At 23.8% G+C, this 14,196-nt stretch overlaps 1 protein-coding gene across 2 annotated transcripts; it reads right to left on the bottom strand.

Annotated features, from left to right (window-relative positions):
* Positions 1-523: 523 nt before the first annotated feature.
* LOC145836029 (palmitoyltransferase ZDHHC7-like) lies at positions 524-6,547 on the bottom strand. 2 transcript variants are annotated; one of them, XM_082943816.1, is made up of 7 exons: positions 6,413-6,547; positions 5,635-5,785; positions 5,284-5,411; positions 2,470-2,531; positions 2,084-2,198; positions 1,606-1,678; positions 524-1,374 (listed from the first exon to the last, which is right to left on the bottom strand). In XM_082943816.1, the coding sequence occupies exons 1-7, from the start codon at positions 6,529-6,531 to the stop codon at positions 1,168-1,170; spliced, it is 855 nt and encodes a 284-aa protein (XP_082799942.1). In that variant the 5' UTR covers positions 6,532-6,547; the 3' UTR covers positions 524-1,167. The 2 variants fall into 2 exon arrangements, 1 of the variants encoding a protein (XP_082799942.1); XR_014369876.1 differs by lacking the exon at positions 2,470-2,531.
* Positions 6,548-14,196: the final 7,649 nt, after the last annotated feature.

Here is a 14,196-nt window from a genome sequence, read left to right as displayed (position 1 = left end):
TTCGATATTCTATTAGAAAATATTGGCAACTAAGATTTTAAAAAACTAATAATATCATCATTTTGTGATGCATGAAATTTTTTATATCGTTTGGTATTGGTAAAACAAGAGCTATTAATTTCAAATAAAAAATGTGTATTTAATTGTAATTATTTAAAAATATTAATAGAAGAAACTCAGAAAAATTCACTTAGTTGTGATTTTATACATATTAAGATAATTCATTTGAGTAATAATGTTTATTCTTTTTAACTAAACTGACTGTTAAAACAGTACAAACTTGTAAAAAGTAGTGTAATAAAACATATTATTTTTATATAAAATTGTTGAACAATTTAAAAAAAAGAGTACATATAAAAATATTTCACGTAAATGTTTTTGATACATTGATTATTTATTCATAAAAAATATTCGTAGAATAGATATAAGTTATCATTTAAAAACTTTGATTGTTATAAACGTTAATAAAAAACGTCTAAATATTTTTACATTGCAATCAGGTTTTAAAATATCTCTTGAAATTTTTACATTTTAAACAATTACTCACAAAAACTTACTATATACATTAATATATACTTAATAAAGAGTGTATAAACTACATTTACACAAGCTAAAACCACAATAATCATTAATATGTACATGTAATAAAAGTATGACTGATTTGTTAGTAATTCTGTTTTTAAGCAAAACAGTTGCTGAAGTAATAAAGATTTGAAGAACTAACAACAAAACTGTACAATTTAGCTTTTAATAAAATTTCATAAAATTTCAAATTTTACAACAACTAAAGAAACATTTAGAAAAGAAAAAGACACAATAACTAGCTGTGTACTACAAATTATCAAATTCACGGTGATATTGTAAGAAATAAAAAAGGTAAATATTTCAAAGTAAAATAAAAGGGCGTGATGTGCAATATACAGGAGTGCAAAAAGAAACTATTTAAATTTAAAAACACTTAAATAAATCTATTCTTAAAAACTTTTCAGTAAATTCGGAAAAAAAAAATATGTAGCATGTACTCTTCTTTATTTTTTTACGTCTAAAAACATGATTTTTTTTTCTAAAAATTATAATCATAATTATAGCATTTGTAGACTATGTTTTAAACTAATAAAAAAATAATAAATATTATATAAAAAAGTTTTAAAACTAAAGCAAACTATACTAAACCAGTAAGTTTGAGTAATTTTTTTTATAATGTTTATGCTTAAAGGAAAATAAATTAGGCATTAGAATTTTATATAAAACTAAAAAAGCGTTTGTTTTCATTTTATTTCTGCTTTTATTATAATTATAAGGTAACATTTGAAGTTTCTTGTTACTTTCTATCAATTTTTCTATTGCTGTTTTATCCTCAACAAGTGCTGTAATCTACAACAATGTTTTTTTTTACAAGCACTTAAGTGTAGAGAAATATTGTTTCTAGTTACAAAACTTACATTATTACAATAAACAATCAAAAACTAATGGAAAGAAAGATAAAAACAGCTGTGTGAAAAAAAAAAAAAGAAATTCGTTAGTTGTTAGTACTTAAACTATTTTACTATAATTAAATATGCTTGTTTTTGTTATAAGTATTAATTAAAGTTCTAAAAAATTTACCTGGTCATAAAGCATAAATATTACAAAAAATCCAAATGTCAAAACTTCTATTAATAAACCAATTCCGTGTACTCTGAAAAATTGTTTTGTAGAAGTTAACTAAAAACGTTATTAGAGTACTTTATTTTATAAACAACGTATGCTATGAATTTGATTAGTAATTAAAACTTTTTTAGCATTTAAAGACTGTATCATAACTATAATCTGAGTCAGGTGTGCTAAATCTATAAAAAATATATATAAAGCTTATAAAAATACATTAATTACAAGAAGTAGTAACTTTCTGATAAAAAAGTGACATTTAGCTGCTGAAAAATTTAAGTTTAAGTATGCATTTACAACATATGATAAATTAGAAATCTATTATAAGTTAGGTGAAAAACATTAATTCAAAACGTTTTTAAGTAAAATAGCAAAGTGATATTTTAATCAGTATAGAAATAATGCATTAAGTATAGATAACTTTATGTGTACTTACAAAATACTTTTATAATTGGAGAAGTCCATGGTTATTTTTCTCAGTGCATTTTTCGATTTAAAGTTGCAAATCCAACATGTTAAAAGCAAAATTAATGCGTAGAAACATAACACAGCTGTTGAATTTTTTTATTCTTTTTAAGTTATGTTATAACAGCTACAATAAGTATTAAACATTTGTATTTTGTAAGTGATAGCAATTAAAACTATTTATTTTAATAAGAACTTTTTTGTCAAAACTAATCATTAATATTAACATAACTGTACTAACATTGTTTTATATGATAAAAAACAATTAAGTAAACGATAGATTATGCAGTACATAGTAAACATTTTTATATTATGAATATCAAAACATATATGTACTAGTGAAAATAACTATTTTACCTGTATAAAATAAAAACCTAATAAAGTATTTTTGGTTTTTTTCGCCAACACAATTATTGATCCTGTATAAAAATAATTGTATTAAATTCATAAATTCTACTTTAAGTTTTTTTTTTAATATTTAATCAGGGTTCGTGTGCGAATTTTTTTTTCATTTAGCCTGACTGATACCAATTTAGCCTGACATTTTTCCAAATTAAAGAAAATCCCCTTTAGAAGTCATTTTAGGTATTGGGGGTCTTGATTAGTACCATTGTAGTCTCTGACTTCAATCAGCTTTATCTCAAAAATATTTTGAGCTTTAAAAAACTGCAAAAAGCAACTCATAGCTTAGTTACAGCTCACTAAATAAGACTAAATTGTGAAAAAGGTGATTGACCCCCTATGCCTTTAACATAACAAATTCAGTGATAAATTTTGAAATAAGTGTTATATATAATCTATTACTAGTGTAAAAATTTAACATATATTACTAAACACAATTGCTAAATTTAATTCAGCAATAAGTAATAACATTATAACCGAAAAATTTATCATAAAACGACGTGCATTGTTGTGTTTTATTAAAATTTAAAATGAAACGCTTACACGAGTATTAAAATAAGTAAATAATGTTTAAATTAGTATTTTGACTGATACTTTAAATTAAAACATAATTAAAAAACCTAAACTCTAAATAAAAACAGTGATTGTTAATGTCTATCAGATTTTAAAAAGTTACACTTAAATTAAAAATAAAAATCTAAAACATTTTGTTCTAGTAAAGAAAAATAAATTGAACCTAAAGTTTGTACTCCCACAAAACTTAGTACTTATATCTTAAAGCTAAGTTTTTGTGTTAATAATATCTCTAATAACTTTAAACAAACAGTAAAATGTATGAACTAACTGCTACGAGTCTTAATCTAAAAAGTATTTGGTATAAAGCCTTCAAATTAGAAATTAAAACAGTTCAACCAACTAAGCTCTGAAAACCATAGCTGATGTAAACAAAATCAAAAAAACAGCTAGGTTGTTGAACTAAACTGTAATGTTTAAACTGTTTTTTTTTTTTTTTTTGAATTTTCATAATCATGACGTACATAATCTACTGAAAACAAAATAATGAAGATTCTTATAAATTTTTTAGGAATTCAACAAATGCTTCTAAGCATGTATTTTTACAAAAAATGACTGATTTTGTCTTTAATAACTAAATCTTTATCTAGAAATAAATTCAGATCTCAACTTGATCTTCAAAATATTTCTTTTAAAATAATCAAAAATTTTCAAGCATTTGAAATGAGAAAAACTGAGATTCTCAACTTTTTTAATAAAAAACTGATTTAGCCTGACGTTTTACAACTTTTTTCAAAAAAACTGATTTAGCCTGACGCGCACGAACCCTGTTTAATGGAGTTTTGTCATAATTTAAAGTTTGTTTGTTGGTAGATAGTTATATGACATTAAAACGGTTTGAATTTTGAAAACTATTTACAACATTTAGTAAAGCCTAAACGAGTTTAAGACTTTGAAAGATCTCTATTTAATTAAACAGATAAAATATTTAAAATTAAAGTCAATAATACTAATTTTTACTTGACCATACCAATCAGATGATACATTATGAAGTTTTTCATTAATAAACTTGCAACTACTAAGATTTATAAAAAAACTATACGAATGTGCACTAAATTAAAAAACAAAAACAAATAATGTAAATGAAAAAAGACTGTTCTAAAATTAATCAACTTTATTTGAAACAAATAAATTTGTATTATTTTAACAATTTTAGGAATACTACTTTTATTCATAACTGAACTTAGTTTTTATTTAAAATAGTAATAAAGTTATATCTATAAAAAAATTATTCTACCAATCTTCTAAATGAAAAATTTAAAACAGTAAATAACTTATTTTTTAAACATAGTTATTGGTTAAACTTTAAGGAACTGATCAAATTATTCATAGGTTACTATTTTTTGAAAACATTTTGAAAAAAAAAATGTTGACTTTTTTTCACTGTTAGATTTTTATTTTCTAGTATTTTTTAATATTTTACAATTTTAAAGTTTTTAGTTTATTAGAAAACAAGGTTATTAAATTTGCGATCCATAAAAATAAAACTTAAATAGAAAAATTGCCTTCCATAATTTCTAGATGATTTATTTATACAAAACTGACGATTTTGTAATTTTTGTAATTATCAAACTTTATTTAAATATCAAAATAAATTTAGAATTAATTCGTTGTTATGAAAAACATTTCAGTGTTTGTAAGTACAATCCTAATTCAAGACAAAACATTTTTTTCATTATAAAATTTTGAGCTAGATTTCACATTTACTTGTCATAAACAACTTAAACTCTCATTATATTACTAAAACAACAATCATAGTAAGACTTAATCAAAATACATAAGTAATAATCACAACAAGTAATTAAGTAAAAATGAATTGTTTAAAAAAATATCAATAACAAAATGGATTACTTAAATATGTTAATAGTAGTTACTCTTGATCCATTCTTAGGACCAAGTTTATTATTTAGATTTATCTGAAGATTTTTAATTAATAGAGCTTCTGTAGAATATAAACTATTATAAGAATTACAAATTTTAGTAATTTCAAAACAGCTTAATATTTGAATGTGTTTTTTTTATATATTAGACTTTAAATAAATTTATTAAAACTATTAAACAACATTTTTATTTAAGAATCAATTTTATAAGCATTTAAAAACATATTTGCTGCAAAACTATCTTAAATATTTGATACACAACTAAGCTTAAAATACCACATTAATGTTTTCATTACTAAATAATAGCCTTGCTAACCATGGACAGTGATGATCCATTTTTTTAACACACCTTCCACAAACTTTGCAGTGATGGGATCTTGGAGGTCTGTATATATCACATTTTCTGCAAATTGTCCATTCATTTTCACTGTTTGGCGTTGATGGCTTTAATAAAGTTTTTGATGTTCACAAATAAATCTTACTTATCAATGTTTAAGAAAACACCGTAAAATTAACTAGTAAATCTTTTAGTCAACCTTTTTTGTACTTTTTAAAACTAAAGTATCTAGAACTTAACATCATTCAGAAACTTTTGTTAATATCTTTATTTTCATAATCCTCAATTTTAACTTATTTTATAAACTTCTCAGAAATTTGTTGTTCTTACCTGACTATCTCCAGACATAACATCAGAAAAGTCTAGAGGAAAAAGAGGCAAATCTACAAACCCAGGATTGGTCAAAACAGACTTTCCATGCGAAAAAACCAGAATGAGTATAAGAACGTTGAACAATACTATGTGTATTATTGACCACAAACTGTGAAATTGTAAATTATATTATTAAGTTGTTTTTATTCTTTATTAAGCTTAAAGAAGGTTATTTTGAGAAGTCTAATTGTTTGATGACTTTAAAAACTTAATCTCTTTTACTATTATTTAAAATCACCTTAACTTTGCATATAGTTTTAACATTAAAACTATAATACATAGTTATTTTTTATTCAAAACCTAGTAGTTAAGTCTTGTGCAGTATGAAATAACTATGTACTTAAAAATATACTTTGGTTATAGTTTAAATCTAGTTTTAAGAATAAACTATACAATGCCTAATTATAGCTGGTGTTATGGGTAACACAATGCTCAAACATGATAGATGATGATCCAGTATCAGTTATATCTTGGATATTTTTAAACATGTTGTCAATGTTGAGAAAATTTATTACGCTACAATAGCTATTTAAAAAACTGATAATATAAAATGCTTAAATAATTGAAACTAAATAAAGTAAAAAACTTAAATTTTTGTAGATTCATAGTAATAATTTTTTTTCTATTAATTTAGTACAGTTTGTTGACGCTGGCGACAACTTAAGAAATAATGCTACACTGGTTTAAACTTTCAATAAAGCTATTGATTTTTACATAAGTATCAAAAAAAATTCACCTTTCTTTTAGTTGTGGAAGAATAACAAACTTTATTACAACAACATCAGCATAAATAAGTAATATATAGGTAGATAAAACACATGCAAGACCAGAGATATCTAACTTATTAATCATCATATCATTTTATCTGTCTAAAAATAATATATTTCAGACATGTAGCTAGTAAACAGAGGTTTAAACAAAAGTTAAAACAAAAATATTAAGGGTGTAGGTAAGAAGGGTGAAAGACTTTATTTAAACTTTAGCTTTATTTTAAGATAATTAATTAAGCTACTTGTTACTTTTTACCACTTGTTTAAATTACAAGTAACTTTTGAAACATAAGCTATCAAAGTTAGAGCATACAAAAGGTTTTTTAAGGGATGTGCAAACTCTAAAAGTGCAAAAATTCAGTATTTCACTAAAATTCTTGCTTCTATTTAAAGCAATGCCAATGGTTTTAAAACTTTCTCAAAAAAATCATTATTAAATTCTAAACATCTTGTAAGAAACAATTTTTTTATTTGTGCATTACATTTTTATTTTTAAATAAATATATTGATTTTTTCTTAAATTTTGCACATAAACTTTTTATAGTTTTTATTCTGAAATCCACTTCCAACAATTTGTTTGTAATATTGAAAAGTACATTTCCTGATTATTTGAAGTAAATTGCTTCAAAAATGAAGGAGTAGATAGATTTTAGTGAATTTTTCAAAATTCAGAGAAAGTTGACCTTCAAACTTTTTATTCCTTTAAGTTATATTGGATTTTTTTTTACAAAACTTGTTATAGTTCAAAAGTTTATTGAAATTTTTCTGTTGTATTAAAAGCATCTTATAATAAACACTACAAGCTTATAAGTAAGAGCGGATATCAATTATTAAAAATGCTGGACTCCCACTCCCTTAAACAAGCCTTGACACTTTTATAAGTTAAGTATTTTTTGTGCTAAAATTTTAAACAGTGTAAATAATTACTAAAAAATATCTTTGTAGGTTTGATATGACTTTCATGCTGGTAAATATTATCTCTGCTATTAAAAAAAAAATTAGTAGGTTTATTAGAAAGAAATAAAAAGGACAAATATTTTTGAGTAAGTAAGTACATCAAAAAATAAATAAAAAATATCTTAAAAATAGCACTTTAAATAAAACCTAAACAAGTATCTTAATTTTAATTTTCTGTGATTATATATTTTCACTTATTAGTAATAAAAGTTAAACTAGGTTAACTTTTTCATTGGTAGCTTAAATTAAATCAACTTCAGTATAGGAGTTATGCTACTTATTTTGGGTTCTCCTTCCTAATGTTTTAATAAAAAATATAGCACCTATAAAAATTCTAGATCAGGGTTTCCCAAACTTTTTTGCAAATGGCCCCCTTAAAGAGTTTGAAAAAGCAATGGCCCCCTTCAAAATATAGGTTACTCATAAACTATACACATAAGACTTTTTTTTTTTTTGCTCACCATCTGCAACTAAAGAATATGTAGTGTAAGTTTCTAAACTACCATAAAATACACATAAGACCTTTTTGTTTTATTTTTTTGCTCTTCATCTGCAACTCAAGAATATCTAGTGTAAGTTTCAAGTTATGGCCTTATGGCCCCCCTCTTCCCCCTTTGCTGCTCATGGCCCCCTGAGTATCTGTCATGGCCCACTTTGGGAAACCCTGTTCTAGATGAATCTAATAAGTATTATGTTTTGCAATTTAAACTTAGATCAATATTAAAACTTATATAATTTTATTAATATGTGTTGACAGATGGGTTTTGACCTCAAAACTTACAGTCCTAGTAGAATTTTTTATACAATTTTTTTCTTAAACTAGGGGCTATTTAGAGGAAAACTATATCTTACTTTGTTTGTAAAGTTTAAAAGTAGGTATAAGAAAATTTTTTAAAAAGGATCTTTTAAAAAAGGGGTAAGTAAAAGACAAAAAACACACTTAAATAAACTAATATTCTCCTAGAATTTTAAAGCAATGGACTACAGATCTATTCAAAGTATTTACACTAAATTTTTTGTTTTTATTTAGGTAATAAAAACTTTAAACTAGCTCCACAGTGAGCTGACAAGCAGTAATTGATTTATTTAGTGACTGGTAAACTAAACTGAGATATATACATTACTGAAAATAACTAGGTTTCTTCTTTTCTGCTTTAAGCATTTCAAAAGTTATTTAGATTCAATTGCTGCCAAATTTTGTAAAATCTAACTAAAACTATTTTATGTTAAATAAATAAAATACTTATTATTCAAAATAAAGCTTGCAAGATTAAAAAATAAACCAGTCTTGTTCTACGCAGAGGGGAGAGTGAGTATTTTCTGATGTTTTTCTACCTTTACTTGTTATATTTATAACAAATTAAAACATTCTTGCTTCTTTAATGACAATTTTTTTGCATATTTGACGGCTATGGGTTTTGAACTTGCAAAGTTCAAGTCCATCAACATGACATCTCCATCAGGCAACATAAAATAGTATTTTATTTGAAAAATATTAAAATACATTTTAGCTTTGTATAAAACTATTATCAGTGATTTACTGAACACAAGATTTTTAACTTATTAAGAATACATGATTTTGGATTATAAATATACTGATTTATTACTAAATCACTAAGTGCAAGACCTCTAATCTATTTTTCAATGTTTTTATTTTTCAAATTATATGAGAAACACATATGATATTTATATATCAGCTAGACTGAGTACCTAAAGTTTCCCCTTTTATAAAAGTTTGGAGTAAATGTGTGCTATGCATTCTTATGTAATCGTGAACCAAGACAGATAAGTTTTAATTTTAGTCACACATAACTCTGAATTCACTAACTGGTCTGGTATGCAATTAAGATCAATTTGAATTATTTAAATCCGAATATTTTTTTTTCAAATCAGTTCTCATCCAAATTATTTCTGTCCTAACAGGTTTTTATCTATTTTTAAAATTCAAACCCGAACAATTTCCATTCGAGTTATCTCAAAAGGAAAATTGTTCATCTCATATCTAAGTGTACAATGTACACTGTACATGGTTTGATTAACTTTAATTATATAAAAGTATATATTTTTGTTGTAGTAATGGTTAAGGCACTTTATTTTCAAAGTATAAATTTAAATAGATGTAAACTAACCTTCGTACTTTACTAAAACTAAACTTTGTTGACCGGCAATAAAGTTAATAAAAAAATTGCTCATATCGATAAAAATAAGACTTATTTTAACAACTTTTGCTTAAATAGAAAAACAAAATTAAATTAAGATCACTATAGTTCTCAGTGATACAAGGAGTGGACAACTAAAAATCCTTTTTTAAATAATGTTTTACCCCATAATAATAAATATATAGCTGAATTAAAATAAATGAGCTAATATTTATCCTGAGACCTGGACCTTAAAAAGTATCTAATTTCAAGTAGTGTGTGAGACGATAGCCAAAAGATTTTGTTCTACACCAGGTCCCTAACCCAAACTTTTTTAGCGCTTTTGTTTATCTATTTAACGTATGTATTTAGAAGTTGTTAGTCTGACACTAGTCTTTTATAAATAGTTATAAATAGAAAGTAGGCTTTGATATTTACACATACAAGTATTTCATAAAAAAGTATAATAATTGTATATCTTACTTCTACTGAAATAAAAATTAAAAGTTTTTTTGTATACATATTTCTTCAAAAAGATATCCTCAATAAGTTTAAAAAAGTAAATTTTGCTACTTAAACAGGTTTAGAATAGTTTAATTTAGTTACTTTAACTTAATAAATATTTTTATGAACGAAAGTTAAACTTTATGAAAGCTTTTTTAAATTGAGTTTTTTAGACAAACTATTTCGATAAATTATTTTTTTAATTTACTACTTAACAAACTAAATATTATTTCTGCTTAATATACTAAATATATTTCCTGTCCTGGACAAGACGTTAAAATGTAATGTATTTAAGTGGTGTGCAACTCGATAACCAAATGTCTTTTTAGTGGACCAAGTCTTAGGACCAAACATTTCGAGCGCTTTTATTTGTCGTTCACTAAACACTATAATTATCAAGCAAACAATTAGCAAATAATTATACTTTTTTTATATAAAAATTTATTAGTAACCTGAGTTTAATTAAAACATTTTTTTTTTCGAGTCTAAATTATTATTAAACCTCCAAATTTTTTATCAGGTTATCTAATATAATGTTTGTTCTAAGAATAATCAGTAAAAACAAAAAAAAACATGTATCTAGTTTAAACTTAGGTCCTAGATGTTCAATTAAATTTGATTCGGATTCAAAATAAAAATCCAAAATTTTACTGTTAATTAAATGTTGAGTTATTAAAAAGGTTTTTTTAATGATATTCGATCTTAAAAAAATTAAGATATTATTTGAAATTTAAATACATATAATAGTTAAATTAGGTCCTCTAACCTTTTGAACTGAAATGTAAAGTAAAAGACTAGAGACCACAACAAAGTAACGTTTTAAAGAATTACATCCAAATTTTGAAAAATAAATTGTAAATAAAAATACAGAAACAGTTCTTAAAGATTTATAAACTAAAGCTTAGTACAGAACAAAAAACAGTGTAAGTAAATAATATTTGAGTATTTAATAAAAATAATTAGAAAAACATCTCCAATTATTAGCTTTCTAGTCATAGTTTTTATTTCAACATTTTTTTTAAAGGAGCTATAAGTTTTTTTTTTTTTAAACACTTTCATTCAAGCTGGCCTCAATTATTTAAAATAACTATTCGAAAATGAAATTTTAAAGTAAGACAAAAAACGTTTATCAAGTACTCAGTGTTTAGTTGGCTTACTATAGTAGAATTTCGGTTATTCTTCTATCAGATAAATAAGTTATTATATAAGAAATAAACAAAAAAGATCCTTCTACCATACTTTAATTTAGTTCTACTAGTTAATAAAAAATTACAAAAAAGCTTGAGCTTGTTCGCATTTTCAATTACAGTTCAAGCTAAAATAGTTACACGACATTTCGAAAATATAATCAAGTTTATGGTCATTAATGGATTGAAAAAAAATCAACTATGAGAACATAAAAATGTGAAACTTAAAAAAAAAACGTTTTTTTTAAGTAAATTGAGTTCTAAACTTATTAAGTATCTTCTTTTTAAATTGTTATTTGTTGTTATACTTTTTTTAGCCTCTGATAGTTTAAACGTTAAAATATAAAAACTGTATGTGTACTATTTTCAATTCTTTAAAATTTAATTTAAAGTTTCGAAAAACTTATCATAGTTAAAATTACTTAGCCAACCTCTACAAACAAGTTTAAACTACAAATTTATACTTTAAATAAAAACTAAATAATTTCTACTAAAGAAATTGACTTATATAAAATGAGCTTCATCATTAACTATCTGTGTTTTAAGGGTCATAAATTATTTTTGTTAAAATTAATTCATTCCTAGTTAATATTTTTTCTTGTTTGTTTTTGTAAATGGATATTACTATTTTATCCACCAAGGTGCTACTATACAGCGACTGCTAAACCTACCAGCAGTTCAAATTTTAAATAAACTTATATAAACTTGTTTCGCAAAGTTTTCTTTTTATGGAGGTTTTTAATTTTGTCGTGGTTTTTATGAAAGCTTTATAATAGTAATAGTTAAGTTAAAAACTTTAACTTTTGCTTATAAAAAAGGTAATATAATGGACGGTTTAATTAGTTTTACTTTCACTGAGCTAGCCCTAAAAAAATAAAAAAATAACGACTATTAACGTTGAGTTTGCACAGCTTTTACACATAACACAACATTTTTTGTGCGTTTTTATTAAATCTTAAATTGAAAAGATTTATACATTAGAAATCAATAGTTTTATTTTTGAGTTAAATCACCTTGCACTCAGTTGTAACAGATTTTTAATTTAATTTCGTTGAATGTCGCAATGAATATATAACTTATGAGAACTTGTCTAGCAAATAGAATCTTTACTTATTTTGTTCTGCTTAGTGCAGGGGTTCCCAACCAGGGGTGCTCGCACCCCTTGGGGGTGCGAGGCAGCATTCCAGGGGGTGCAAGATGGCTTTTCATTTTTGTATGATAAAGAAGGAGATTTTCACTCTCTGATAAAGTTTATAAAGTTAAAAAGTACAATTTGTTATAAAAAGAAGTTGGCGCTAATTTTTTGAATAAATAAATTTTATTAATACGTCATAGAGCAAGAGCGCTTTTCTAGAAGTAAATTCATTTTACTATTTTTATTAATAGCTGTTAGTTTATAATTAAAGTTTAAGTAAAGTTTTCTTAGAGTTTTACACGTTTAATTTTAATCATTTATTCTTTAAATATTTTATTTTCTTAACTGGCCATTAATTGTTTAAAACAGTTTATAAGCTAGCATCTATTTTAATTGAAATATTTAGATAAAAATTAGTATCTTCAGCAGGTTTTTTATTAGCTGTTAAGTCTATTACATTTATAATGTAATCTATTTTTAAGCTTAGTTGTGCAGAAAGTGGTGCTTAAAGATTTAACATCAGTAAATTTTAAAATTCTCAGCAATTACTGTGTGCTATACCATTTAATAAAACTTGTTTTTAGCTTTAGTAAAACCAATTTTTATAAATCAGCAAAAGTTTTCAATACATCAACTTTATTTCTATTCATTCCTTTTTTGAACTTAAACCGTTTACCTTTTTCAATCTACTTTTTTCTATTTATGTTGTAAGCATACAAACTTTTTTTGTATTTGCTTTTATACATATCTTTTGACAACTTAAGACTAAACATCTTTTAATTTTTTTAAATCTTAACTTAAACCTTTATTATTTTGAAACCTCCTAGCTGCTTTTGAAAATAAAAGATTACATAAGCTTAACTTAGAACAGCTGATTTTTATTTTTTAAGTACATATATTCATAACAAAATGTATAAAAAGTTTAGTCTTAAGTTTAAGCCTAATATTTATTACTTTTCTAGTGCTTTTTCCTCGCTTCTAATATTTTTTCAAATCTTAAAAAACTAAATGACAAAGTCATAGGCTGAAGCAATGTTTTTGTATAAATTTTATGAAAAAAATGTTTTAGTAATTGACTTTTTTATTTTCTTAGAATACAGTTTATTTAATTAGTACTCAATCATGTCAAAGATAAGGAAGTGGAATGATAGTTAATTAAAAAATAATTATAGCATATAGTGTTAGGGGTGTGAGATCAAATTAACAGACTTTAGGGGTGTGGGACATCAAAAAGGTTGGGAACCACTGGCTTAGTGCATTGATCTTTGCTAATTTTTGTTCATACTATTAAAACTTTAGTAACAAAAATATGTTTTTATACTGATTTTTATTTAAATAAAAAAACACATAAAGATTAATAATTAGGCTAATAAACATTTTTCAAAAAAAAAAAATGTATTACTTTAAACAGATGAAGTTATACCTATAAAAATTGAATTTTTTAGTACATAAATATAATAAAAGCAACTTTGCTAATTAATATTGCTACTTAGCCAAACGCTGGAAAATTAAATAAAAAAATAGTTTCAAATGTTTTAGTGTCTCGGTTAACTTTAACTTTTTGTTTATTACTTAGATTAGTTTTTATTAATTTTGTAAAATATAAAACTTGTTCTTAAAAAGTAGTGTTAGTCTATAATTTTAATATTTATTTAAAAACTTTAACTTGTTTTAAATGTTACACTCAGAAGCAGAATTAAATAAACTAAATTAATTTTTTTAGTGTGATTTAAGTACAGTATTGATCTCATTATTTTTCTTTAATAATCTGATTCTAAGATATTCATTATCGAGTTAAAATAATTAATCGTTATAGTTTTAAAATTATA

The sequence above is a fragment of the Thalia democratica genome, chromosome 5 (genome assembly GCF_965202585.1).
Source record: "Thalia democratica chromosome 5, ktThaDemo2.hap1.1, whole genome shotgun sequence".
Classification (NCBI taxonomy): domain Eukaryota; kingdom Metazoa; phylum Chordata; class Thaliacea; order Salpida; family Salpidae; genus Thalia; species Thalia democratica.
Note: the sequence above shows the minus strand (reverse complement) of the source record. Positions and strands in the feature narration are given on the sequence as shown.

Coding starts and splice junctions, on each gene's coding strand:
- LOC145836029 (XM_082943816.1), bottom strand. CDS start 6,531: ATGATGATTAATAAGTTAGATATCTCTGGTCTTGCATGTGTTTTATCT. Junction 5,786..6,412: donor CTTCCACAACTAAAAGAAAG/GTGAATTTTTTT, acceptor ACAATTTCACAG/TTTGTGGTCAATAATACACA. Junction 5,412..5,634: donor TTATGTCTGGAGATAGTCAG/GTAAGAACAACA, acceptor ACTTTATTAAAG/CCATCAACGCCAAACAGTGA.